This window comes from Amphibalanus amphitrite, unplaced genomic scaffold (genome assembly GCF_019059575.1).
Source record: "Amphibalanus amphitrite isolate SeventyFive unplaced genomic scaffold, NRLGWU_Aamphi_draft 001924F_arrow, whole genome shotgun sequence".
Lineage (NCBI taxonomy): Eukaryota > Metazoa > Arthropoda > Thecostraca > Balanomorpha > Balanidae > Amphibalanus > Amphibalanus amphitrite.
In genome coordinates this window covers 57,622-84,738 of record NW_024883417.1, presented here as the reverse complement: position 1 = coordinate 84,738, position 27,117 = coordinate 57,622, and the positions used below count along the sequence as shown (strand labels likewise).

General features: G+C 53.7%; 1 protein-coding gene across 12 annotated transcripts; it reads left to right on the top strand.

Moving 5' to 3' along the window:
* Positions 1 to 23,709, top strand: LOC122375801. Of its 12 annotated transcripts, none has more exons than XR_006255459.1 (11): positions 2,892 to 3,042; positions 3,753 to 3,885; positions 7,963 to 8,095; positions 9,611 to 9,722; positions 10,676 to 10,845; positions 12,836 to 13,001; positions 16,787 to 16,825; positions 18,963 to 19,110; positions 20,347 to 20,499; positions 21,983 to 22,286; positions 22,884 to 23,709. XR_006255459.1 is itself a non-coding variant. In XM_043355333.1 (11 exons), exons 1-10 carry the CDS (start codon positions 3,038 to 3,040, stop codon positions 22,112 to 22,114), a joined length of 1,191 nt encoding a protein of 396 aa, XP_043211268.1. In that variant the 5' UTR covers positions 2,892 to 3,037; the 3' UTR covers positions 22,115 to 22,157; positions 22,193 to 23,709. The 12 variants fall into 12 exon arrangements, 8 of the variants coding, with proteins under 8 accessions (XP_043211271.1, XP_043211270.1, XP_043211273.1 ...); XR_006255458.1 differs by having other exon boundaries at positions 22,416 to 23,709; XR_006255457.1 differs by having other exon boundaries at positions 22,322 to 23,709.
* Positions 23,710 to 27,117: the final 3,408 nt, after the last annotated feature.

Sequence of the window (27,117 nt, the reverse complement as noted above, 5' to 3'; positions counted from 1 at the left end):
GCTGCGCCGGCGCCCTGGCTCCAATCAATACCTGGTGCGGCCGGCCCGATCACATGCTCGCGGCCTGATCGAGGCGTGCCCGGCCCGGCGGCTGTTGTGTGCTGCGCCCGGCGGTCAGCAGGCACGGACGGACAGTGGGGAGGTGACCTGCTGGAGGCGCAGTTGCCCGGCGGAGGTCGGTAGTGCGGACGGCTCGAGTGGCAGGACGGTCACAGGCAGCTGGCGGAGGACTGGGGTCGACCGCAGAGGTGGGTACGGGAGCGCGAACGCCGGCGCGCCAGCCAGCTCTTTGTCCTCGGCGGCTGACTCAGAGACTTTACTGGAGAGCTTTTTGCTTATTTGGTGTTACTTCAAGTGTTTTTTTTTAACATGATGCAATTTTTAGTTGTACTACCGATGAAATTGTTTGATAGGAAGCACCTGGCGCACAGTCGGTTTTGGGTGCCTTTCGATGTTCGGCGAATTTTTCATTTTAAAGGCAATAAGGGTAAATTTTATGCGTAATGAAAAAAGTGCAAAAAAGTTGACACGGTAGTCAGAGGTGTGCATGGATAAAATTGGGCATGGGATCCGATCCCACGGATCTAATCTCAGTATTTCCCAATATTTTCCACGGAGAGTATAAGCAATGCTATATTGATGTGATTTACTTAAATCGATTTTATGACTATTCGGAAAAAAATTACAGGTCTTCGCTGCATTTACTTTCTCAACCTGTCTAGTTTCATAAACTCGCCCGAAATGATATAAGACTATCTCAAGCATATGGAGTCGCTCTTCATAAATACTCCTTGCGAGGTTTGTTGCTCCACTACGTTTTTGGCCTTGAGTGACGTCACACTAAGGTCATCGGAGTTTTTTTTTGTCAATAACTCGCACCTAATCCGAGTTAGCGAGCCAGGAAAGCACCACACTGGACTCGGGAAGACCTGCCAAATCCAATGATGATATGCTGCAGATGGCCTTCCCCGACCAACTCCGTGACCAGACTCAGAGGCGGATCCAGCTCAGAGTTGGGGGGGGGGGGGCAAACCATAACAATTTATCGATTCTTTCCATGCATCGTCCATAGGCGTAGTGTTAAAATCATGCCGTTGGGGGGGGGGTGGGGCAAATGCCCATTTTGCCCCTCCCCTGGATCCGCCACTGACCAGACTGACTTTGGCCTGACCTGGAACTGAGATCAACACTGTTACTGGACCTCACCCAAACTAAAAACATAGCATTCGACGCGCCTGGCCATTACTAACACGATGGTGTTAAAATTGTGTTTTTTAACATTTTTGGCCAAGATATTAGTTAAAAACCAATCCCTACCTCAGACACTTGACCTGACCTCAGAAGTCCCGGACCCCGGTGACATTAGACCTTAAGATCTACATAAGTGCCAGTCGTCGCGTCTCGTAACGGCGAATAGACTCTTTTTCCGCCGGCGAGGCTATAGCAATAATTCTGACTAAGATGGGATCTTCGTCAATAAATGAGAATTGGCAGCAATTGAACCTAATAAAACTGTTATTTTTTGTCAACAATATAACAGGGTCGCCGACTTCTACATTTAATTTTCGTCATCTGCATGGACTGATTGATATTCGTTTCCTTACATCCATTACATGAGTCGCATCACGTTTTATGTTTATGGTTAATGCGAGCTCTTCTGTGTGTGCTTGTCTCGCAAGTGCCGGCACCATCTGGCCGAGAGAGCTGTAATCGGTGCCGAGCACCTGTGCTGTGCGATACACACGCGCCCCTCCCACCTGCCGCGCTCCGCTCCCAACAGCCGCTCCCGTCCGAGCTACTGTGCCCCTCCCAACAGCCGCCCCCTCCCAACTGCCGCGCTCCGCTCCTCTCCTCTGCCTCCTCCTCTCCTCTCCTCTCCTCCCTCCTCTCCTCTCTCCTCTCCTCTCCTCTCCTCTCCTCTCTTCCTCTCCGCTCCTCTGCGCTCTCGGTGCCGGGCGCGGCCCCCACAGCTGCACGGGCCCATCGCGCGGCATATCACACTATACGAGTATAGCGGTATAAGGGGAGAGCGCAGTCGATCTCCACTGCCGGCGAAAATGTCGCGGCATCTGTCTCCACTGCAGTAACCAAAACCATGTTGGGTTCGGATGACGCCGTCCCTGTGATGATTGTTGCTACCAGCGACTGATGTGGCTTCGTAGCCCGGCTATGTGTCTGATAATGGGCAGAGGGTCAGCTGGACGGCGTTTGCAAGGCGCGAAAGGTCATCTGACACCCCCCTCCCTCAGCTCTTTAACCTGAAATTAATGCTTCTCAAAATATTTGCTGTTGCACCATTATTTTTTTAACGTACCGCAAATTTTGCAGGAATTAGTGTGATCGGTTAGTTGCTCGCTTATTTATTTTGCAAACCATTCGTGTTTCAATCTTGCCACGAAAATAGTCTGCTTCGCTGTTGATTCAAAATATGAGGGGTACCTGAACCATAAACCTGCAGCAAGACTCAACCTTGGCTTCCGCTGTCCGATACCTGGGTCGGAATGGCATCCATGCGTGAGCATCATTTTGACGCACGATTTGAGCGCGCTGGGTGTTTTCAATGAGCAGTATGGAGTCTGCGGCTGTTCGGATGCGCGCCGCGCTGGATTTCGTCCAGGTCGTGTCGGAAATGGCTCACGTCTATTCCGATAGCGGCCAGCGGATGGACTGAGGCGGTTCGGTCGGGTGGAGACTGTAGAGTGTAGAGCAGGACGTCCTCCCTCCGCTCCGGTATCCGCCGTACCCGGGACCGTGGCCTGCAGTTGAGCGCAGCGCCTGTCAGGGGGCCGGCCCACTGCGCAGCGCCCCCTCCCCTCCCCGCGGCGCGGGCCGGGCCGGACCGGCCGGCCCGGGCCGGGCGCCTCGGTCGGTCGGTCCGCTGTGGCGCGCCAGTCGGCGCCGCCGTGTGGTGGGCGTGGGTCGGAGCACGGCACAGTGACACCAGCGCGGCCGCCGCCGAACAGTGACGCCGTGCCCTGCCGGGGTCACAGAGTAGCAGCGACCTTTCGCCAGCTGGGGAAGGGATTGTACGGCCATCATGAGGTAATTGGTAAACGTTGTGATTCCGGCAGGTAACTGTCATTAGTCATGTCATCAGCTGGTTAACTATAGTTCCGCTGTGTTCGCTCCATGTTCACATGGGAGGTGTGGTGTCTGATGCTAGCGGGCTGCTATTTGATGATGATGACATATGCTGAGAGCAATTTAGCGAAGCGCTCCCCAATGCCCATTGAACATTCGACTTCAATCTGCGAAGGATAATATGCAATTGTATAGTGCATACATATGTATATCGCCTCTTTTTGTGTGTGTGTTTTGTCTCTCTACGGTTTTATGGTCTTCCTTCTCAGTATGTCTATCTAATTCTTAGTTTCCTCGTTTATCTTTTTCACGGTAGGTACCTATGTATGCATTACAGAACACCGCAAGTTCCATCTCAGGGACATCCTGCCGCTGCCGCGAACAGATTTAGGTCTGTTCCTGACTGACTTGTGTGACAAACTGGGGTCTCAGTGACATCCTGCCGCAATAGATTTAGGTCTGTTCCCAACTGACTTGTGTGACGAACTGGGGTCTCGGGGACATCCTGCCGCTGCCGCGAACAGATGCTTGTCTGAGAACTGGCGTCTCCCGGCGACTGACAGCCCCCCGCCGCCCCGACTGACATTGCCTTTCCCCCAGACTGACGCCGTCTCCCCTCCCCTCCATCTGACACCCCTCTTCTGACAACCCCCCCCCCCTCTGTGTGTCAGCAGTGAGAGGAAGAAGCGCGGCATGCCGCTCCACCAGGTCAGCATAGAGTCGCCGGGACCCACCATGAAGGGGTGCGTCTTCAACTTCGACGTGCCCATGCCGGAGGTGCCGCCCTCCGGCGCCCGGATCAGGGTGAGTCGCAGCGGCGCCCTCCGGAGCCCGGGTCAGGGTGAGGTGTGGCCGGCGCCTTCCGGAGTCCGAATCAGGGTGAGTCGAGTCCCAGCGGCAACCTCCGGAGCCTGGGTCAGGGTGAGGTGTGGGGCCGGCACCCTCCGGAGCCCGGGTCAGGGTGAGTCGAGTCCCAGCGGCGCCCTCCGGAGCCCGGGTCAGGGTGAGTCGAGTCCCAGCGGCGCCCTCCGGAGCCCGGGTCAGGGTGAGTCGAGTCTCAGCGGCGCCCTCCGGAGCCCGAATCAGGGTGAGTCTGAGCGGCGCCCTCCGGAGCCCGGGTCAGGGTGAGTCGAGTCCCAACGGCGCCCTCCGGAGCCCGGGTCAGGGTGAGTCGAGTCGCAGCGGCGCCCTCCGGAGCCCGGATCAGGGTGAGTCGCAGCGGCGCCCTCCGGAGCCCGGATCAGGGTGAGTCGAGTCCCAGCGGCGCCCTCGGGAGCCCGGATCAGGGTGGGTGAGTCCCAGCGTCGCCCTCCGGCGCCCGGATCAGGGTGAGTCTGAGCGGCGCCTGGCTGGGTGCCCTCGGGGCCCCTGTAGTGGCCCACACCCGAGCCGGAGGGTGTCACTCAACCAAGGCAGACATGTATTTTTGTTGAATTATGCGGCAGGCGTACATACATATGTAGGTGGTAGCTGCCACTGCTGAACGTCTTGCTGGCTTGGTTTTCACGCTTGACACGATATGCTCAGATGCTTAGTCTGGAGTTGGTAGGTCAGAATCAAATTGAAATTTGGAGTCACTACTGACTGAATACCGATGACGACCCATTAGTAGTGTTGAGTAGTGGACACTGGACAGCGGACACCCCTGCTCCTGTGGTTGCTGATTTAACCCGCGCACCGACGGGGGGGGGGGGGGCGGATATCCGCCCCCCTTGAGGTTTTTCGCGAATAGCGGGAAAACCGGAAATTTGGTATGACTATAACCTCATCAATTTTACACATGGTGTGCAAGTTTGAACTTCCTACCTTTTAAGGTCAGGTCACCAGGTCACTTTGAATGACCCAGCCTCAAGTCACTTTTTTGCAACTTTGTCACCGTGCCACAGCTACAGTAGATTTCGGAGGCCTTTGAAAGTCGCAGGATATTACTAGGTCATTAGTAGCTACAATTTGTATATCTCGGAATTTTGATATCGGTGACCTAAGGTCAGGTCAATTTCGCGACCTCCCCATTATAAGTCAATGGGGGAAAAATCAACTCCCTGTTTTTACCACTAAAACGGGTCGGAATGGCCCCATATACTTTACATGACTTCATATACGATCAACCTTCACTACCTTGAGGTCTGTTTTGCTGTTGGGCAGCTGTGAGGTCATGTGACGTCATCAAAGGTCACCAAAGGGTTTTGGCCAATAACTCCGTACAGGAACAAGATACAGACGCGTGGATGGTCTCATTGTGTTCAGCTCGTCAAGACGCATCGAATGATATACATGATGACCTCGAGGTCACGCGACCTGAGGTCAACCTTTGACCTTGACCTTTCGAGGTCAACATATATATTCGATGCGGATTGACGAGAGGATCACGATGATGCCCTTAGTGTGTTCCTATCTTGACTAATTCGAAAGTTATTCGAGAAAAACTCTCCATATCTAGCGCCGCCATTTTGACTTTTTCGACCCCTGTGACGTCATCTTTGACCTGACCTGAAAATGACCTTTGTAAAAATTGTAGATCTTGGCCGTGCGTATCCGATGCCGTTTACCGCTTGTCGCTATCTTGCTTCGTTCTCGAGATCTCAGGGGGGGGGCGGTCATCCGCCCCCCCCCCGTCGGTGCGAAGTTGGCGCAGACCCCCGTCGGTGCGCGGGTTAACCTACGTATTTAACGGCTTATTTGATGACTGAATTTTCATTCATTAATATTGACTTATTTTGCGTAAAGCGCAAATAATAACAAGCGTCACACTAAGATGGATTTGATAAAATCCCAGAACTTTAAATTTTGTTTAACTCTGATCTGATCCATAATTCACAGCTCTGCAGGCAAACCTAATGAAAGGAATGAGCAGGGCTGTGAAAAGTGCATTGGGCAATGAGCGGGATGTTATGTGTTGCATCAGCCAGTGCGGCCGACATGAGCCGCCAATAAACACACGCTCGGCTTGCATCGAATTTACCGCCTCTTCTCAGTACTTTTGTGAACTGGATTTGCGTAATGTTATTTTTGCTTTTTATAGAAAACTGTCTCTTATTGAATCTTCCGTATCAATATTTTTGTTCGGTGCGGTCGTATCGTCTGCGGAGGTGTGGCAGGCGCAGCCCTCCGGCCAGTCAGCTCCGGGTATGCTGCGCAGACGCCGCGAGCCGACGGACGCCGCACCGGCCCGGCCCGGTCCGTCCCGGTCCGCCGGCGGCCGGGCGATGTGGCCTGCACTGTGCACTGTGCACTGTGCACGTGTCGCCCACTCGCGAGATGCACCGACCATGGCGCAAATCAAGGTCACACGGCGGCAGACGCTCCCTCGCTGAGCCTCCCTCCCTGTGACGACGGACACAGCGGACACAGCGCACACAGCGGGCACAGCGTACACTGACAGACACAGGGGACACAACGGGTACAGGGGACACAACGGATACAGCGGACACGGGGGACGCGGACGGTGGACGGTGGATTGTGGACGGACGGTGGACGGTTGATTATGGACGGACGGTGGACGGTTGCTTGTGGACGGCGGACGTATGACAGGACGACTCTCTCGGCCGCTATGGCAGTAGCTGAAGCTGGAGCCGGGCTTCCGGCGCCCGCAGCCTGCCGTGCCCGGAGCTGGGCTTCCGGCGCCCGCAGCTTGACGTGCCCGGAGCTGGGCTTCCGGCGCCCGCAGCTTGCCGCGCCCGGAGCTGGGCTTCCGGCGCCCGCAGGCCGCAGCCTACCGCTCCCGGAGCTGGGCTTCCGGCGCCCGCAGCTTGCCGTGCCCGCTCGCCGGCCGCTGTCGCCGGGCGGCCTGTGCACTCCGTGGCGTGACGTCATCAGATTGGCTGTGGACCGTGTACCGCCGGCGTCGGGCGTCGACTGCAGCGTGGGAGCGGCTCAGGCTGGGTTCGCTGTCAGGAGAGGTGCGCAGGGCACGGCGGCAATGGATGGCGGCCCACAGGCGACAACTGGCCGGTGGACTGCGGCAACGGCGGGCGGACGGCAGAGTATCCCTCCGACCCCACCCACGGGGCGATATAACGGCTGCAGGGTGGGCTGTGTGTGTACCTATACTGCCCACTGCGGGCGGGGCCGGGCTCAGACCCGACGGGACGCGATGACGGCGACCTGGGCAAACTGTCGATATAGTTAGCTGTCGCCGAGCTGGACTTTGGTCTAAACAGGATTCATATACGCTGCAGCTAGAATAGGTATGCTTCCTTGCTTCTTCCCTTGCTTATTCGAACTCCAGGTGCCCTGGGTGGTGCTAAGGCCCCTGTCACACATCAACTGCTGCAGCCTCACCCTATTTATGAGAGCGAGGCGTTCCTTCTGCGAATATAGGAGGAGGTGGTGTCAGTCCCGGCGCCATGGCCGGCGTCTTTGGAGGCGGGCCAGAGAGGTCGTTTGGCAGTGGGCGCCGTGCGTCCGTCGGTGTCTCTGACATGAGCCCGCGGTCATGACGCTCGGGCCCAGCTTCAGCCATGCTAACTCAACTCGGTCACCGACAGAGGCGGCCGCTGACCTCCGTCCGCAAACGGCTGTCTCGCCAGTCACTGGTCTCATGGACTCTCGCCCCGCAAACATTTTACCATGCGTAGATTCCAACATCCACATATTATATTTTCAACTTGTTCAAAATTATTGTTAATCAGAGCAAAATGATCTCAGCAGTAGACGCACTGAAGTTCATAGCGCGCTGGCTGCTGAGTTTTCCATCCGGTCCCTTCTCAGGTGCACAGGTGTATACGCGCAGTTGTGCACTACAGTGGCGAGTTTTCCCTCCGGTCAGTTACCGAACGCTTGCCACCGTGCTGAGTTTCTTTTTCCGGTGTTTTCCCCCAGGTGATGTGTGCCGGCGTGTGCTACCGTGCTGAGTTTCTTTTCCCTGTGCTTTGCCCGCAGGTGATGTGTGCCGGCGTGTGCTACCGCTCGAAGCGCTCCATGTCGATCAACAGCGGCGCATCGCTTTCCTCGATCGGCTCCGACCACTCGAGCTGCAGCAACAAGGGCGTGCGCGACACGTCGCTGTTCCCCGGTGGGTGTGCGCGACACTATACTGTTCCCCGGTGGGTGTGCGCGACACGTCGCTGTTCCCCGGTGGGTGTGCGCGACACGTCGCTGTTCCCCGGTGGGTGTGTGCGACACGTCACTGTTCCCCGGTGGGTGTGCGCGACACGTCGCTGTTCCCCGGTGGGTGTGCGCGACACGTCGCTGTTCCCCGTTGGGTGTGCGCGACACGTCACTGTTCCCCGGTGGGTGTGCGCGACACGTCACTGTTCCCCGGTGGGTGTGCGCAACACGTCACTGTTTCCCGGTGGGTGTGTGCGACACGTCACTGTTCCCCGGTGGGTGTGCGCGACACTATACTGTTCCCCGGTGGGTGTACACGTCGCTGTTCCCCGGTGGGTGTGCGCGACACGTCGCTGTTCCCCGGTGGGTGTGCGCGACACGTCACTGTTCCCCGGTGGGTGTCTGGGGACACGTCACTGTTCCCCGGTGGGTGTGCGCGACACGTCGCTGTTCCCCGGTGGGTGTGCGCGACACGTCGCTGTTCCCCGGTGGGTGTGCGCGACACGTCGCTGTTCCCCGGTGGGTGTGCGCGACACGTCGCTGTTCCCCGGTGGGTGTGCGCGACACGTCACTGTTCCCCGGTGGGTGTGTGCGACACGTCACTGTTCCCCGGTGGGTGTGCGCGACACTATACTGTTCCCCGGTGGGTGTCTGGGGACACGTCTCTGTTGATTGTTCCCGGTGGGTGCCTGGAACTGGAAGTGACGCTGGGAAGCCACGTTTGAATCAGAAGTATCAAAATCTGTTTCTCGTGAATCGGATCAGCCGTTAACAATGACGAGCTCAGGTGCTATAGGACACCGGGCGCCTGCATTTTATCATGTCTGGGATGTTACTAGCTCTTACCAATATGTCCACTCACCCCGTCTGGGACGTCCCTGACCAGTGGCGGTGTGGCGCTGCGGGGCGTTGACCGTTGGCCGGGTCACTGGGAACGTGCTGAGTCCCTGGCACAGTAAACTATGTAAACGCGTTACGTTACACACACGTCTGGCCATTGCTCAGTTTCCGGCGTAATTTTAGTAAATGTCTTCTCCCCTCGACCTTCTGGCGATTAATGTGCCGAATCGGGCCGCGCTGGACTATTGCTGTTGGCTCACGTCCTACAACTTGTTTGACCTAAGATTTAGGCAGCCACCATCCATTTTAAAACAACTTAACAATGATAAACCCAAATACGAAATACGATATATATGTAGACTTGTTTTTGACATTTGTACAGATAAGTGCAATACTTGTTATTGTAATGTTTGACTAGTTGACCTACAGTTTGACTAGTTGACCTGTAATATGCATGCGATGTATGTTGAACACTGAGATGCCAGTTTCCCTAGCTACCAGTCTTTTCTATAGGCCCTATCAGCTATGGTTATGTATTGGCAGGCGCTAGCTGCTAAAACGCGTGATAACAACCCTCTGAGACGACCTACGGATGATTGTGCGGCACGGCTCGGTAATGAACGCCGGCCTTGTGTTGCAGGTTTCGAGGTTGCCGGTCAGATTGAGAGCTTCGGTGAAAATGTGGATCCGAAATGTGGTCTGAAGGTCGGCGACAATGTCATTGTGTACCCGTACATAGGATGTCCCGAAGGGTGAGTGACAATGTGCATTTTTTTGCAGTTATTTGCTGTTTATCACCAATGAAAAAAATACTTATATAACCTTGATAACTTAACGGCTTTATTCATTCACCACGCCGTTCTAAGAAATGTCTAGGATGACTATGAGATGACCGTGAAGGCTGTGTTTCTGATAACAAAGCGAGCACGTTTCTCGGCGAAACGCTGCTCTGATGGGTCTGTACCTGGGTGAGCTCCCTCCCAAGGCGAGGGTGACAGAGGCCCTCTGACTGCCCTCTATCTGTCCCTCTGACTGTCCCTCTGTCTGTCCCTCTGTCTGTCCCTCTGTCTGTCCCTCTGTCTGTCCCTCTGACTGTCCTCTGTCTGTCCCTCTGACGGTCCTCTGTCTGTCCCTCTGACGGTCCTCTGTCTGTCCCTCTGACGGTCCTCTGTCTGTCCCTCTGACGGTCCTCTGACTGCCCTCTGACGGTCCTCTGTCTGTCCCTCTGACTGTCCCTCTGTCTGTCCCTCTGACGGTCCTCTGACGGTCATCTGACTGTCCTCTGACTGTCCCTCTGACGGTCCTCTGACGGTCCTCTGACTATCCTCTGACGGTCCTCTGACGGTCCTCTGACTATCCTCTGACGGTCCTCTGACGGTCCTCTGACGGTCCCTCTGACGGTCCTCTGTCTGCCCTCTGTCTGTCCTCTGACTGTCCCTCTGACTGTCCTCTGACTGTCCCTCTGACTGTCCCTCTGACTGCCCTCTGTCTGTCCTCTGACTGTCCCTCTGACTGTCCTCTGACTGTCCCTCTGACTGTCCCTCTGTCTGTCCCTCTGTCTGTCCCTCTGACTGTCCCTCTGTCTGTCCCTCTGACTGTCCCTCTGACGGTCCCTCTGTCTGTCCTCTGTCTGTCCTCTGTCTGTCCCTCTGACAGTCCTCTGACGGTCCTCTGACGCCCCCCCCCCGCCGCCGACTCCCGACAGGTACGCCGAGTACGTGGCCGTCGAGGACGTCCAGTACCTGGTCAAGGTGCCGGACGAGGTACCCATGCCGGTGGCCTCCATGCTGCCCAGCGGCGGCCTGTGGGCCATGAACTCTGTGTTCACCGCCAGACAATACGTCGAGAAGCTGCTGAAAGAGCGCGGCGACAAAGGTAACTACACACAGAGCTGTAGCTGTCTGCTCTCATCCTGACGGCTCTGTCCTTGAAAGCTGTGGGATATAGAAGTCTCTGGCTTTCTGGTTACATGAACTCATTCTCTAGTGTGCCGACGTGCGGTTAGTGTATCAATCCCGGTGAAGTCGTCGAGACGAGTGCTAAAAATCGCCTCCGTGAGGTATCTGTCCGATTATCGAGGAATGCAGCAGCGTAGCCATCGTGATATGCGATGGCTCGCAGTTCCTTCCTGGCGGCAGCTTATGTGGGTCTGTGCCACCTTTTCGAGGTCGTAGCCGTCACATTCTGGATAGGCTTTTCCGTCTGATTTGCGGAGGGCACCGGGGTCAGTCGAGACGTCCTGTCTGGGCGGGCTGGGCTGGTTGCTGGTTGGACTGCCAGGCCCACCTAACCCTGTCTCCCGGCCCGATGTGCCAGAGAGGTCATGGCGAGCCACAAATAGGTGGCCGGCGCGAGACCCTGCCGGCCCTGCCACCCGGTGACAGGGCGCCCGCACGCCCCGTGACAGGCGAGCTAAATCAGGCCGGCGGCCGGCGCGACGGCCTGTCCTGGACCCTGCGCCGATCGGGGCCCAACGACAAGCCGGCCTCAGATGCTCAGTACTTATTTGACCTTTCCCGTTCGGTGGCGTTAGTTTAGTACACCAGTGGTATTGTGAGATTCGGCCTTTTAAACTTTAAACAAGTTCTACTGGTGCTGGTGGTTAAAATCCGATCTGAAAATATGGTCTGCACTATCCGAGCTGTCGTTTCCCGGCCACTGTCGAATCGTCTCTCACGGAGGGTGATAGAGGCGTGCTTCTGTCGCCAACACTGTGTCAGCTATGGCTGATTTCGGGAAGACACTGGCACGATTCGCTGTAGCGTTCTGTCGGGGTCTGGTTGAGTTTGGCTGATGCAGATTGGTATCCGGGGTGCTGATCGGTGGGGAACCGGAGGTCCCCGCCGATCAGCTCCTGTTCCCCCGGCGGGACCCGGAGGTCCGTCAGCTCCTGTTACCCCGGCGGGACCCGGAGGTCCGTCAGCTCCTGTTCCCCCGGCGGGACCCGGAGGTCCGTCAGCTCCTGTTCCCCCGGCGAGACCCGCAGGTCCGTCAGCTCCTGTTCCCCCGGCGGGACCCGCAGGTCCGTCAGCTCCTGTTCCCCCGGCGGGACCCGCAGGTCCGTCAGCTCCTGTTCCCCCGGCGGGACCCGGAGGTCAGTCAGCTCCTGTTCCCCCGGCGGGACCCAGAGGTCCGTCAGCTCCTGTTCCCCCGGCGGGACCCGGAGGTCAGTCAGCTCCTGTTCCCCCGGCGGGACCCGGAGGTCCGTCAGCTCCTGTTCCCCCGGCGGGACCCGGAGGTCAGTCAGCTCCTGTTCCCCCGGCGGGACCCAGAGGTCCGTCAGCTCCTGTTTCATCCAACTTGTGGACCCGGAAGCCATTCAGTCACGTCAAGAACCGGCCGCTGTTGTGTGCGTGAGGTCCGGGTTATGGGTATAGGGCTCCCTCCCAAGCCACATGGTTTCCGGCTAGGCAGGCCGCTCCAGACCACCTGTTCCCTGGTTCAGCCCCACCGGCGGGCCGCCGCCTCGTCAGACAAGACAAGGACCTGTTCGTTACCCAGGACTCCTGAGTCATGTAGATACTAGGTACCCTCCACCTTGCAGGCTGTTCGCCGGTCCCTGTGTGACAAAGCTGACGTGCTAGGGTCGCCTTTAACAGTGTTTGTTTTTTCTTCCATTTCATTACGTCGTTTCATTGTCAGGAGATTTTGTCCTCGACTGAGCATCGACTGAGCAGTTGGTGAGAGTAGCATCAGACCCTTCGGTCATCAGCCCGTTCTTTCCTGGACGGACGGGCCGGTGTCGCTGACCCCGCGCCCCACCTGCCATGTCGGCCGTCGCTGGGTGTAAATATGTGTGGGTGTTTATATGGTGTTTGTTTGTATGCTGTGTGTTTGTATATTGTGTTTGGTGCACCCTCGGCAGGCAAGGTGAACGTTCTGGTGGTGGGCACGGGCGGCCTGGCGCTCTGGGCGATCCGGATCGGGCGCCACTACTTCCCCGAGTGGACCGAGGGCCAGGCGGTGCGACTGACTGTGGCGGTGCTGCGTGACGAGGGCCTGCAGAGCATCACCGAGCAGGAGCACCAAAAGTGAGTGGGCGCCGCGACCCGCTGCACCGGCGGCCCCACTGACCTGACACCACCGTCCCCGACAGCTGCTCTAACCGTATATACTGACTGACGGCTGGCCAAAGTCGGGAGTCGCACTGACCTGCCCTGAACCGACCCGCGTTCTACACACCGAGGGCCGAGGGGCCTAGTGGGGCTGGTTACGAACCCCTCGTCATTTCGCAAATGATTTAGATGGGGCTTCGTGGAAAAGAGAGGATGTCTGCCGTTACGAGGCGCAGCGACGGGTACCAAATTTTAAGCTTTAAGACCACTCACGGGCGTAGGAACGTCATGAAAAGTGGGTGGGCCACCCTGTCAAGGGGCCTCCTTTTCCAGGGGGCCTCCTATTTTCAGGGGCCTCCAACCTTTTCCTCGTCCTGCTGGCTGCTTTCAAGTATGACCTCCAAATCTAGCTTCTGAGATCGGGCAGATGTACCCAGGGGCGTAACCGCTTAAGCGAACAGTGCGGAAAGTCGGCACCATTTTTAAAACTTATTCCCCCTCCGATTTTTTTTTAGAATCTATTTGCCGCAAACGGCGCATGACCCCTGAAAACCCTTGTACAAATGTCTTCCTCGTTTCCCAGGTGCCCCCATTAGCTTCATAGGCGCCCTCTTTGGCATATAAGCGCCCTATGTATAGTCATCAGAGACATCCCTATATGTCCCACAGTCCCACAGTTGTCGCATACAATGTGCGCTTATCATAGGCGTCTATCTTTTATGGGCACTTGAAGGCGCCTCCCTTTGCCATGCCGGCGCCCTTGTTTCTTACGAATGCACCCCCGTCCCCCATGGCATTGATCATTGATCAATTGCAGTCGCAGACCTCTATTGCATGTGGACGCCCATATATATGTATGTAGGTAGGCCTCAGAGGCACCCCTCTTTCGCATTGAGGCGCCCGCTATGGGCTTCATAGGCGCCCCTCTATTGCACGTAGGTGCCCTACTGTCTCAGAACCGCTCCCCTTTGGCATGCAGACGCCCATCTTTCGACGGAGGAGCCGCTGTGGTTCTTAGAGACGGCATGTTGCTCCCAGACGCAGATGGGGCTCTCGGAGTCGACAGTGTGGGACCTTCAGTCGCTGACGGGTGCCCGCCAGATGTGGACCCTCGGAGACGCCGGTATGGGGCCCTCAGAGATGCCGGTATGTGGCTCTTAGAGACACCGGTGTGGAACCCCCAGATACTTCAGTGTGAAGTCCTTACAATTGCTGGTGTGGAGCTATGAATGCGCTGGCTTAAATCCCTCAGAGGCCGGTACATGGACATTAAAGCTCAGTGAGAGCTTGTGTGGTGCCTTCAGTGGCCTTGTGGAGCCGTTAGACATCAACATAGTGCTCTCAGGAGCCGGTGCAAGTCCTCAGAGTCACCGGTGTGGGGCCTTCAGAGCTCCGAGATACTGGTGTGGGGCCCTTAGAGGTGTCGGTGTGGGTCCTTCAGATGTACCTATAGAGCCTTGAGATGCACAGGTGTGGTGGCCCACAGAGGCGCCGGTGTGGGGTCCCCAGAGCCACCGATATAGGGCCCTAAGAGACACTAGTATGACCCTCAAAGGCGCCGCTGTGTGGCGCTCATAAACACTGGTGTGGAGCCATCACAGGCGGGTGGAGCCGTTAGAGGCCGGAAGGGGCCCTTAGATGCCTACAAGGAGCCTTCAGAAGCCGGCGTGGCACCCTTATGGGGATAAGCGTGTCTACTTAGGAGCCCTTGAGGTGCTCTCATGAGCTCTGTGGGGCCCTACCGAGCCGAAATATGGCCACGGCCAGTTGCCGCCGCATGGCTCTTCGGACTATCATTCTCAGGGGCCTCATCTGCCTAGTTTGAATAGAAGGGCCTCTCAGACAATCAGTCTCATGGGCCTCCTCTGGCTAGTATAAATAGAAGGGCCTGTTGTCTTCTGGTTAGTATAAATAGAATAGCCTCTCAGACCATTAATCTCAGGGGGCTCCTGTGGACAGTATAAATAAAAGGGCCTCTCAGACCATCAGTCTCGGGGGCCTCCCTAGAAAAGTGTAAATGTGGATAGAGGGCCCCCTCAGATTCATTAGGAGTGGACCTCTCTGACTATCAGTCTCAGGGGCCTCTTGTGGCCAGTATGAATATACCTAAGAGCCTCTCAGACCATCGGTCTCAGGGGCCTCTTCTGACTAGTTTGGATAGAGGGCCCTCCCAGACCACCGGTTTCAGGGGCCTCCAGTGGCCAGTTATGTGAACAGAAGGGCCTCACAGCCATCAGCCTCGGGGGCCTCTTCTGACTGGTGTGAATATGAGGGCCTCTTATACCATCAGTCTCAGGGGCCTCCTCTGCCTAGTGTGAATATAAGGGTTTCCCAGGCCATCAGTCTCAGGGGACTCTTCTGACTGGTGCCGGATTGAGGGACCTCCCAGACCGAAAGTTTTGGGGGTCTCAAGTGGCCAGTATGAATAGAAGGGCCTCTCAATCCATCAGTCTCATGGGCCTCTTCTGCCTGGTGTGATTATAAGGGCCTCTCAGGTCATCAGTCTCAGGGGCCTCCTCTGGCTACAGTGTAGATGGATAGGCCTACCAGACCATCAGTCTCAGGGGCCTCTTCTGACTATTGAGGATAGAGGGGCCTCCTCTGACTAGTGAGGGTAGGGGGCCTCGGCTAGACCGCCAGTGTCAGGGGCCTATTCTGACAAGTGTGGATGGAGGGGCCTCCCAGATCACCAGTCTCAGACCTCTGACTAGTGTGGATATTGGGGCCTCCTCAGATCCACTAGGGCCTCTCAGGCCATCAGTCTCAGGGGCTTCGACTGACAAGTATGAACAGAGGGCCTCCTTGGATCCATCACGGCCCCTTGGAGTCCGTGCGTGGGGATTCGTGGAACTTATTTCTACCGAGTTTGTTTATTCTGGAAGGTGACGACGTCCTCTCAAATCGAGACGAGGGGCCTCGAGTAAAAAGTGGGTGGGCCAAAACACATGGTTGGCCCCCCACCTCGAAAAGTGGGTGGGCACTTGCCCACCTGCCCCCCCCCCCCTGTTCCTACGCCTATGACTAACCACCAGAGGTCAGGTATACCGGCTTTCAACTCGAGCTTTGAACCTTTTCGTACGCAGAAATTGCGAAAACCATCACGGGGCTATCACCAAGCCCCCCCCCCCCCCGTGGGGATGGATAAGTTTGTGTCAGAGGTCCATGATTCAACTTTTCTGGTTGTGCTGACTACTGTGTTGATCCGCCGGGATCCTGATGCAGGTTATAGCTGTCCCAGGTGTTCGATCGCTGAGTTGATGGTGTTCCCGGCGGCTGGCTGTGCTCTGTTCGGACGCTGGTTGCTGATGCTGTTTTCGGTTGTCCTGTGCTCTGTTCAGCCGCCCTTTATACTGATGGTGTTTTCGGCTGTGTTGTGTTCGGCCGCCCTTTGCTGATGCTGTTTTCGGCTGTGTTGTGTTCGACCGCCCGTTGATGATGCTGTTTTCGGTTGTCCTGTGCTCTGTTCGCGCCGCCCCTTGCTGATGGTGTTTTCGGCTGTGTTGTGTTCGGCCGCCCGTTGCTGATGCTGTTTTCGGTTGTCCTGTGCTCTGTTCGCGCCGCCCTATACTGATGGTGTTTTCGGCTGTGTTGTGTTCGGCCGCCCGTTGATGATGCTGTTTTCGGTTGTCCTGTGTTTTGTTCGGCCGCCCGTTGATGATGCTGTTTTCGGCTGTGTTGTGTTCGGCCGCCCGTTGATGATGCTGTTTTCGGCTGTGTTGTGTTCGGCCGCCCGTTGATGATGCTGTTTTCGGTTGTCACAGCGCCACCGACATGTCGGAGGAGCCCGGAATTCACGGCCGGTACGGCTGCAATGCGTTACCCCGCTGCGTTACCCCGCCGCGTTACCCCGCTGGGTTACCCTGCTGGGTTACCCCGCTGGGCTGGCCTCTAACAGCACCAGACCCACTAATCCGCGGAGGGCTCGATCGGTCGACCTCACTAACACACACCTAACGTCCAGCGTGTCTCCGGGATGCAGACTGTAGTTGCAGATAACGGATGGATGTCAATCATGGAGGCAGGGACGACATTTTTCCTTGTACATATATGCTTCATTCCTGGTAATTGGTGTACGTGTCGGTGTGACAGTTCCTGAATGTCATGCATAAAGTAGTGTCATTTGTAGTTATACGGCCTGACCGAAGTCCTTTGTTTTAACATTGAGTAGGCATTGTCCGTCCTTAGCTAACTCATGGCCCGTAGCTTTTCGGTGCTAACTTCCCTCGGGGCGTGTCTCCTTACCCGATTGTGGGACAGGCCGTCTCCGGCTTTGAAGGGCACGGTAAATGTTGTCATCTAAATTCTCCCGTTACCTATAATTGCGCGATCGGACGGCAGGGGTCGCAGTCTGCGCAACAAGCTCTGCTTAGCATGGGCTCCTGCTCTGTCAAACCGTCCATTCAAACATTCGAACTAAATTTATTAAAAACAATGTGAGGTTGGGCAACTTCTTAGTCTTCCCAAGAAATTCCCACCTATAAAATGTTAATTTTCGATTTGTGCTCAGTAAATACATGGAAATTGTGTCGACAAAATGTCTATACTTTGATGACGTCACTGGATGCAGCTGGTACTCCATGTCCTTACAATAGAACAATTGTAAGGACATTGAGTTAACGTGTCAACAAAACTGGGATGAGGGATCACTTTGTTTTTCAGTGTCACCGAGGTCAAAATCGAATAAGCGCTTCTGTCTATGTTAACTATAGGGGAGAGCGGGGAGAGTTGTATCATGTCCAAGTTGTATCTGGGCGAATTGTGCCAAACTTATCCAATGGATGGCGCTCGCGACACGACCAGCCGACGAGGTTTTCCGGGCGCCAACTTTCCCTGTTCTGTCTTGTGGCTGAGTGGACGCGTCTCGAGGTGAGAGCCGATTTTATGTTTTTTTAATGTCATTCTAAAAAATGAGTTGCAAGAAAATGTGTGTTTTGGGCATTTAGATGTGCACGAATTTGAAAGATCTCCGTAGCGGTGGTGAGGGTGGGTTCTAAGGCTGCGTGAGAGAAAACGGATTTCTCCAGCTGTCCGCTGTTTTTTGAGCAGGAGGATGTTTTTTCCAAGATGGCGGCGAAGTACATGTTGTATCAGAGCCGGGTGGGGTATGTTGTAACATGTATGTATGTATGTATGTATGTATGGGTATGTTGCTTTTCATCGCGAAAGCTAAGCCCTGGCTCGCGTTTGTAGGTAGCTAGTCAAGGCTCGTTCCATTTCGGCACAATGTGTTGGCTTCTTTGCTCTTAACGGGCCACTTTTGCGTCTAGTCTGTTGATGTTTCTTTCGGATTGCATTAACCTAAGTTTGGTCTAATAAAGTGAAGCCTTTGAGCATACCTACACATTGTATTAACCCCATTTAATGTTGTTGTTATGTTCAAAACCAGTAGCAAGCACACTCCCTGAAACGTGAAATAGTGATACAAATTACCCCACCATGTGATACAACTCACCCAAGCCATGGGGCAAGTTGTATTAAAAACATTGTTCTATTCGGGAGACCGTAGTAGAAAAACTGGTAGAGGTAGCGGAAAAGTTACTTTGCACAAAAAAGCAGAAGAATCAAGGAAGGGGATAGTATGGAAATAATGAGTTTATCACGGATAGTTACGAGGTTATGGGTCTCGGAGTAAAAACTGATACAACCCACCCCACTCTCCCCTACATGGTAGATAATGCAAGTTGCACAGGATGACATCATCACTGTTCTAATATTTAGTTCCAAAACGCACAGATGGAACTAATCGCTTGAAGGTTGACTTTTCCTCAACGCTTCTATTACTTCCCTGTCAAAAATGCGCTTTCGTGTTAAGTTTCACTATTTACGTTATCGGGGGGGGGGGGGGGGGGGGGGGAGGGGTGTGTGTTCCGAGTTTCGCACGGGTGCCGGCTGGCGCCGCGTCCGAGCAGCGTTTGACCATCTCGCCGCCCCCGGCAGGGTGAACATCGTCCAGTGGAGCGAGGACTGCTACGAGACCCAGCTGATCGAGCGAACCATCAACGCCTGCGAGGGCAACGTCGACATCATCATCGACTTCGCTGCCAACCCGCGCTCCATGAACCGCTCCCTCAAGTGCCTATCCAAGGTGAGCTCCCTGAGCCGCTCCGTGAACCGCCCGGTGAACCACTCCATGAACCGCTCCATCAGGGCCTCGTTTCATAAAAGGAATTACTTACGGCGTTCCGTCAATTATGCCAGATTTGGCGTATTTGATGCCAATTCGGTTTCATAAAGCCGGAGACCGGAGTAATTCACGCCATCGAAAGTATGGAGCTTCATTTACGGCAAATGCTAGATTCCGGACCAATTGATGCCATTTGGGTTTCATAAAACGACGTAATTAACGCCAAATATTTTATCAAGCTCTTGATATCAGTGGTGTAAACTACGCACAAAAATGTTGCGTGATTTTGAATTAATGTGAAGATTCGAAGCTAATTTTTAATATATTTTATAATGTTGAGCCCGGTGAGGAAGAAAGAACAGCCAAAATGAGAAAAAGAAACTGCAAATCTTCTGTACCAGTCGCTTTTTGTGGCCACTATAGGAATTTTGTTTATTCGCCGCGCCGCGCCACTTTCGTAGTTAGGCACTTCTGCTTAGCTGGCTTTCTGCTGTTTTTAATATATTGTTTTAATAAAGGATGGTCATCAATATCAATTTTGTTTTTTTCATAAAATAATTTTTAAGATTTAAATTCAACATAATTGTTTTATAAATTCTCGTAAAAAATAAGTGTTGACATGAAATTGTAATTTGTAGGACGCTTGATAAATTACGGTAACTACGCAAATGTGCTTAGTTACGGAGGTGTAAACAATTCCAGTTGTGGCTTTGTGAAACGGATTTATTTGCGCTCCGTAGTTTGAAAGGGTGTGAATTACGGAAAAGTGTAAGTTACGGCAGAGCTTTATGAAACGAGGCCCAGGTGTCTATCCAAGGTGAGCTCCGTGAGCCGCTCCGTGAACCGTGAACCGCCCAGTGAACCGCTCCGTGAATCGCTCCATGAACTGTCCTCCCCGTGAACCGCTTCGTGAACTGCTTCCTCAGATGCCTGTCCAGCCATGAGAGCAGATCGCCCATCTAACCTGACATGATCTCATGAGTTGCGATCAGCTACAACCGTCCGTATGTTTGACTGCCGCCTATAAGCGTGTTGAATATCGTCTGTAAATGTGTTTTTGCGGCAGCAGGGTGGTGTGTAACTGTGTTTGTGTGGCGGCAGGGTGGTGTGTAACTGTGTTTGTGCGGCGGCAGGGCGGTGTGTAACTGTGTTTGTGCGGCGGCAGGGCGGTGTGTAACTGTGTTTGTGCGGCGGCAGGGCGGTGTGATCGTGATCGGCGCCGAGACTGCCCAGCGCTACGTCAGCCGGTTCGAGAGCGTGGCGCAGGCCAGCGATCAGACCATCGTGCCCGTCGAGATGGGCTCCCTCGAGCAGCTGCACACACTCGTACATCTCATCGCCTCCAAAAAGGTAAATAACTAACGGCGCACCGACCCGGCAGACACCGCCAGGTGCTCATAATTAACCCGCGACCTGGTGGGGGGGGGGGCTATTTTTTGCCCCACCCCCCCTCCAGACTTTTCGCTATATCTCCAGAACTGCTGCGCCGATCGTCACCAAACTTTCAGTACCCTCCCGGACATCAATTTTACACATTGTGACCAAAAATTTTTCCAAAGGCTATGATAGGTTGGCCGGAAATGACGTCAGAGTGACGTCATGTTCTGCCGTTTTCGACCCAAAAAAGGGTTTCGCGGGAAGAGCTGTCAGGCCTATAGCTTTGCAAATACAGAAAAAATGATAAAACATAAAAGATGTAGAATCAACAGGGCTACAAAACTGCCATCTCGGATTTTTGAAATTTTTGGATTTTGACCCCCAAAAATCAAAAAGTAAATTTTTTGGATATAATAATCGAAAAATCCAAAAAGTTTTTTGAATTTCGCAAAAACCGGAATATATGTGATAGTCCTTACCGCCTTCCATCCACATACCAAATTTGAGATTGATACCTCTTTTTTTGGCGAAGTTATAGCGAAAAAACTGTTCAAAATTGATGACGTCAAATTTTCAAACTCAATTTTTAGCAATTATAGACCCCGTAGCGCAAAACAAAGACCACCATTAGACTCCCCGTGACGAGCGGCATCGAATCAATACCCATTTTATGCAAAACTATCAACTTTAAAATTTGACCTTTTTTGGCCTGACCTTGACCTGACCTTGACCTGAACTTCACCAGAAAGTGACCTAAGCCGTAGCTGATAGTCTTATAACCAACACCATTGAGTTGGAAATGAAAAATTGGCCATAAAACATGCATCACACAACCTTAGTAAAGTTGGGCTGACCCTTGGTGACCTGACCTGTGACCTGACCTGGTATTGTCAGTGACCTCTAATAGCAACATATCTACTAGGCAACTGACGCCCTATCGCTGATTCTCGACAAAATGCGTTTTCCTCGGTGTTATAGCGCATTTCCTAGAAGACCCGTGAACGGTGAAACATTTCATCTTTGACCTGACCTGTGACGTCATCGGTGACCCCGAGGTCAATGAAATTTGGTTTCCTTCGACAAATTTGACAGGCCTTTCGAACGCCGTTTGAATTTTGCGGATCCGTCCAGTAGTTTCGGAGATACGAGGGGGGGGGCAAAAAATAGCCCCCCCCCCCACCAGGTCGCGTTATAAACAGACCCCACCAGGGCGGTGGTTAATTGATGCTAGTAAATAATCTTATATTTTCATGCTTCGTTTACTTTTCATACATTATTTTGCTCGCGACTAAGCTTGTGTTTGTCTTTTGTGTATGACGTTTAAGCATCTTACGTGACTAATCATTACGGAGCTGCATCACCCCCTTGCCTGCCGAGCGTTTATTTCTACTGTCGTTACGGTACCACTGTCGTTACAGTACCACTGACGTTACGGTACCACTGTCTGCCCGGGCAGGTGGAGCCGCCCCCTTACAACCTGTTCCCGTCCGACAAGGCTGAGGAGGTCTTCATGAAGCTGGGCCGCGCCAAAATCCACGGCCGCGCCATCCTGCACTTTGACCCGATCCCGGACGCCCCGGAGACGTGAACTGCGCCGGAACACAGCGGAGACCCGCAGTTGTACGGCGGAGGCGCGGCGCCACCTGTGGACAGTTGTACGGCGGAGGCGCGGCGCCACCTGTGGACAGTGTCACGGCGGAGCCGCGGCGCCACCTGTGGACAGTGTCACGGCGCCACCTGTGGACAGTTGTACGGCGGAGGTGCGGCGCCACCTGTGGGCAGTTGTACGGCGGAGGTGCGGCGCCACCTGTGGACAGTTGCGCGGCGCCACCTGCGGACAGTGTCACGGCGGAGCCGCGGCGCCGCCTGCGGACAGTGTCACGGCGGAGCCGCGGCGCCACCTGTGGACAGTTGCACGGCGCCACCTGTGGACAGTTGTACGGCGGAGGCTCGGCGCCACCTGCGGACAGTGTCACGGCGGAGCCGCGGCGCCACCTGTGGACAGTTGCGCGGCGCCACCTGCGCAGTGTCACGGCGGAGGCTCGGCGCCACCTGCGGACAGTGTCACGGCGGAGCCGCGGCGCCACCTGTGGACAGTTGCACGGCGCCACCTGTGGACAGTTGTACGGCGGAGGCTCGGCGCCACCTGTGGGCAGTTGTACGGCGGAGGTGCGGCGCCACCTGTGGACAGTTGCGCGGCGCCACCTGCGGACAGTGTCACGGCGGAGGCTCGGCGCCACCTGCGGACAGTGTCACGGCGGAGCCGCGGCGCCACCTGTGGACAGTTGCACGGCGCCACCTGTGGACAGTTGTACGGCGGAGGCTCGGCGCCACCTGCGGACAGTGTCACGGCGGAGGCGCGGCGCCGCCTGCACCCCGGCGCGGGCCGCTGAGCGGGACCGTGTGAGCGCCAGTGTTCAGCCTATGACCGAGTCGGAGGCTCCGCGGCCACCCCGCGCATGCAGGGTTTCCCGCAGGGACGGTGGTGTTCGCAATAATTTGTAGGAGCTGGTCGCCGGTGGTCGCCGGTGGTCGCCGGTGGTCGCCGGTGGTTGCGGTGGTCGCCGGTGGTCGCCGGTGGTCGCTGGTCGCCGGTGGCGGTGGCAGCGATCCGCACTGTGCGCCCGACTGTAGGAGCCGCGGAGGTGAACCGCCGATGGGTGGGTGGCCGGTGGACCGCCGATGGGTGGGTGGCCGGAGGGCCGCCGTTCGGAGTGTAAGGCCACTCCGCGGAGCCGAGCTGAGCTGATTCTGGTGCAGATGCCCTCGGGGCGGTGATAGCTGAGCAGTTGGCGCAAATGGGACCGCATGCGTGCGAGTGTATGACAGGAGAAAATGCGCTGTATTTTTGTTCGCGGAACAATGTGTCGTGGATTCCGACGAGCAGTTGGGACAACGTTAGCAGACTGTGCGCTATGTTTTGTCCGATCGTTCAAATATGCTCTTAAAAGCTTAATCATTAAGTGCCCTGGCTTTCGTAGGATTAGTTTTAGCGTTAAAGCTATTAGAGATGGATGAGGCAGTGGACCCCTGTATAGCCGCGAGGGCTCTGTGAAATCCCAAACACACGCGCCGCCGGCCGCGCTGTGAAGGCTGGACATTCGGTGTCCATATCTGCTGCATACCGTTGTAAATTGACTAAGTGTATAGGAGCGTGTCCAATACATGCAGACGACAATCGAAGTGTTCGCCTGCGTTATTTGAATGTGCGCGCGCAGCCCGGGTGTTGCACGCAAAAAGTGCAAAACAGCATATCAAAACTTTGGAACCTCAAACTACTGACATCTCATCTTAGGCTCAACGTTAACCCACGCCGTGCTGGTGGTCGTTTTCCGTGTCGTGCTGGGGGCCAGTGGGGAGGACGTTTTCTCGCCCCCTCTCCCCGTCTATAGTCTGTCTTTCGTATCTTCTACCTTCACTCAAAGATGTTTTGCCCCTCCAGCACGTTTTTAGGGTATAGTTTTCAAATCTTGACCGCATGGCCCACCACTCATTGCAGGAGTTTGTTGCTCGTGTTGGAGTTCGCCTTCGCTGCGCAGATAATATCGGAAAAGAAACCTTTAACCCTCGCCCGCACATGCCATTTTCCCATCCTAGAACGCACATGGGGGGGGGGGGTTGCCACCCCCCCCCCCCGCGCCATCTCGTTCCTGTTGGAGATAGAGCTTAGCGGTAGAGACCAAAAAGATTCTTTGGGAAGAGACGAATCCAATGATACCCAGTAAGACGAATCCAATGATAGGCCCAAGAAGGCTTTCTTGTATTATAGAAAGCCTTCTTGCGAAGGCTTTCTATAATACAGTACCTTTATATTTAAAAAAGTTTCACTTATCTAGTCATAATTGTCACAATGAACGTTCAAATACCCAGTTTTACCTTCTCAGGTCAGTCATTGACCTTCCAGGTCAGGTCAAACTAAAAAATGTTGCTGTTTTGGGTCACCGTTGGATATCAAGTGCGCTGCTTATCAAATGCCGATGACAATGCTGTTTTCTGGTGCCAAGCCAGCTAGAACCTCTTTGTCACACTACCCGACCAGAATTTTGCTGCTGAGGTCATTTCAGGTCAAGTTAGGTCAAGGTCAGTTATATGTGTTTGTATGTCTGTGTACGTCTGTGTGTATACTGATGTGTGCACCGATTGTTTTTGGGTCCATATTACATGAAATCATGATCTGAGAAGCTTTTACCAAAAATGCAGTCAAAAAACTTCACAAAAAGTAAATTCAGCTTGCCTAAAACGCAATTATCTTAGATGACCTAGGTTGACCTTGACCCTGACCTTGACCCCTGTACATCGTCGAACAACATGTTCCATGATAGGTGGGAGGTAAGACTGGCAAAAAAGGCCGAAATCAAGGTGTCAAAAGCTCACAAGGCCCATGGCAAACGCAAGATGTTGAGAATTGGCCATTTGGGTCATGACATGACCTGAAAAACAAGGTCATATCTCCAAAACCAAAAGTCACAGAAACTTCAAATTTTCAGTGGACATCAAGAAAGGATAGAGGAGCAGCTATCGAAAAATCAGCCCTCTAGCTCTAAAAATGTTGAGTGCAGAGCAGAAAGACTACCTGGGGGGGGGGATGGCAACCACCCCCCATGTGCGGGCGAGGGTTAAGCTAGAGTATCGCTTGTATTATCGTTACCACGGTTTATTGCCTGGTACTGACTACCAACCTATACACAAGGACGTTTTGCTGTTCATAGGTACTTGCATTGTGCGAAGCGCTCTTGCTAAGAACATTTAAAGAATAGTTTAAAGCTTGCACTTCCTTTTCATTGGGTAAAAGAAACTAAATTTGTTATGTGTTCTGCCATTTTTTTTCAAATGCTTAATTTATGTTTTGCGTTATTTACGTTGCGATAACTTTTACACGGACGAATAACAAAATTGTCTTAGCCCACGCCCGCTTGGGGCTCCCCAGGCAGATTTGCTTCATCTTATAGTTTTCCTATCTGCCTCACGCGATCATCCCGAAAAGTAAGAAAGATGCGAAGACGCGGGCAAGAATCGATAGCTCTCAACAATTACTTTCAGCAGTGTATGTATATAGTATACCTATACCACATTTTGCTGAGGTCAATAGTGAAGGCCACTGAAGGTCATAACTCCCGAGCTCAACATGTTTGGACAAATCTGACCAAACCTTGTCAACCGATTGAACTACAGCGCCGTCGAAACATTTTTAATTCTAGCAGCTATTAGGTATTGTCGAAAGACGAAAGCTGCTGGTGATCTTTATCGTCTGACATGACTTTTTTTTTACCGCTGGCAATCACCAACGCATTAGGGTTTATATTATGATACACAAATGCAGGTAATAACAACAATAACACTCACGTATGCATTTTTCGTATTATATTGCGCTGAAAGCATGACGGAGTTGAACTGTGCCACCACCGTCGGTGTTTCTCCGCGCCTTCAACACTTTTCTTTCTGGTATCCAAGGAAGTAAGTTCGTTATTCTGGCGATATTCGTTGGTTGTGCTCCTTCTTCACCGCCTTATTTCAGTCACCTAACCCACATTTCTTTTGCTTTGAAACGTTGAAAGAAAACATTACGATAATTTTGTCTTGTCTGAAACCAACGCCATTGCCCTTCTGTTGTTTGAAAACATAATGAAATTAGAAAGGAATAATTTTGCCAGAATAAAAATGTGATGTCACGTTTTTATGCAAATGCATTTCACTTGACAAAGAACATTGCATTTTGATTAACGAGATAGGCCAAGGGGACAGACGTTCGATCTTGCGTTCGAGATAAAAATTGACTTTGCACTTGCTTTGCAGTGGTGTTGATTTAATTAGATGTTCGCTGGAGCACGTGATTAGAGAGTTTACCGTCTTTGAGTGAAGGTAGAAGATACGAAAAACAGACTATAAACATATACATATATCATACACCACTATATACCTGGGGCCGTATTCACGTCGATTATTTTCGTAAGAATTTCCTTACGAATGACCTACTTCTTAAGCAAATTTTTTTTAATCACGTGAACTCCGTCGATAAAAACTTAAGAAGTGTCGACGTGAATACCAAATTGTACTTAGGAAAGAAAATCGACTTACGAAGTCGACGTGAATACGGCCCCTGGACTGTGCACAGAAATTAGGGACCTGCCATTAGGGCGCTAACTTTCAAGCGTCATCACAGCCAAATCATTCGCCATATGATAATGCGCTTTGGGAAGCAACACCTCTAGTCAATTTGTAGTCTTTCCTTTATCTTATTTTGGGCAAATAGTAGCGCAAACATTGAAAACTAAAGGGCATGTTTTGCCTATTTCTTTGATGATTTAACCCGGCACCGCCTGGGCTATTTCCGTACCCACGACAGCCTGGGGGGTCGGATCCGACCCCCCCCCCCCATGTTATCTCGAGAACCAATGGTCGTATCGAGCCCCACGAGGCGGCGTTCGAAAGGTCTCTACGAGACCTTCCCAAAGCACTCTTAAGATTTTAAGATTTAGGTCAACTTTCGGGTCAAGGTCAGGTCAAAGGTCAAATTCAGGGGTTTTGCATGATTACAATTAGGCTTACGGACAGCGGAATCGATAGCTGCTGCTCGAAACTCACCAAAAATGA

Coding starts and splice junctions, on each gene's coding strand:
- LOC122375801 (XM_043355333.1), top strand. Junction 10,846..12,835: donor GAAAGAGCGCGGCGACAAAG/GTAACTACACAC, acceptor CACCCTCGGCAG/GCAAGGTGAACGTTCTGGTG. Junction 13,002..16,786: donor ACCGAGCAGGAGCACCAAAA/GTGAGTGGGCGC, acceptor CGGTTGTCACAG/CGCCACCGACATGTCGGAGG.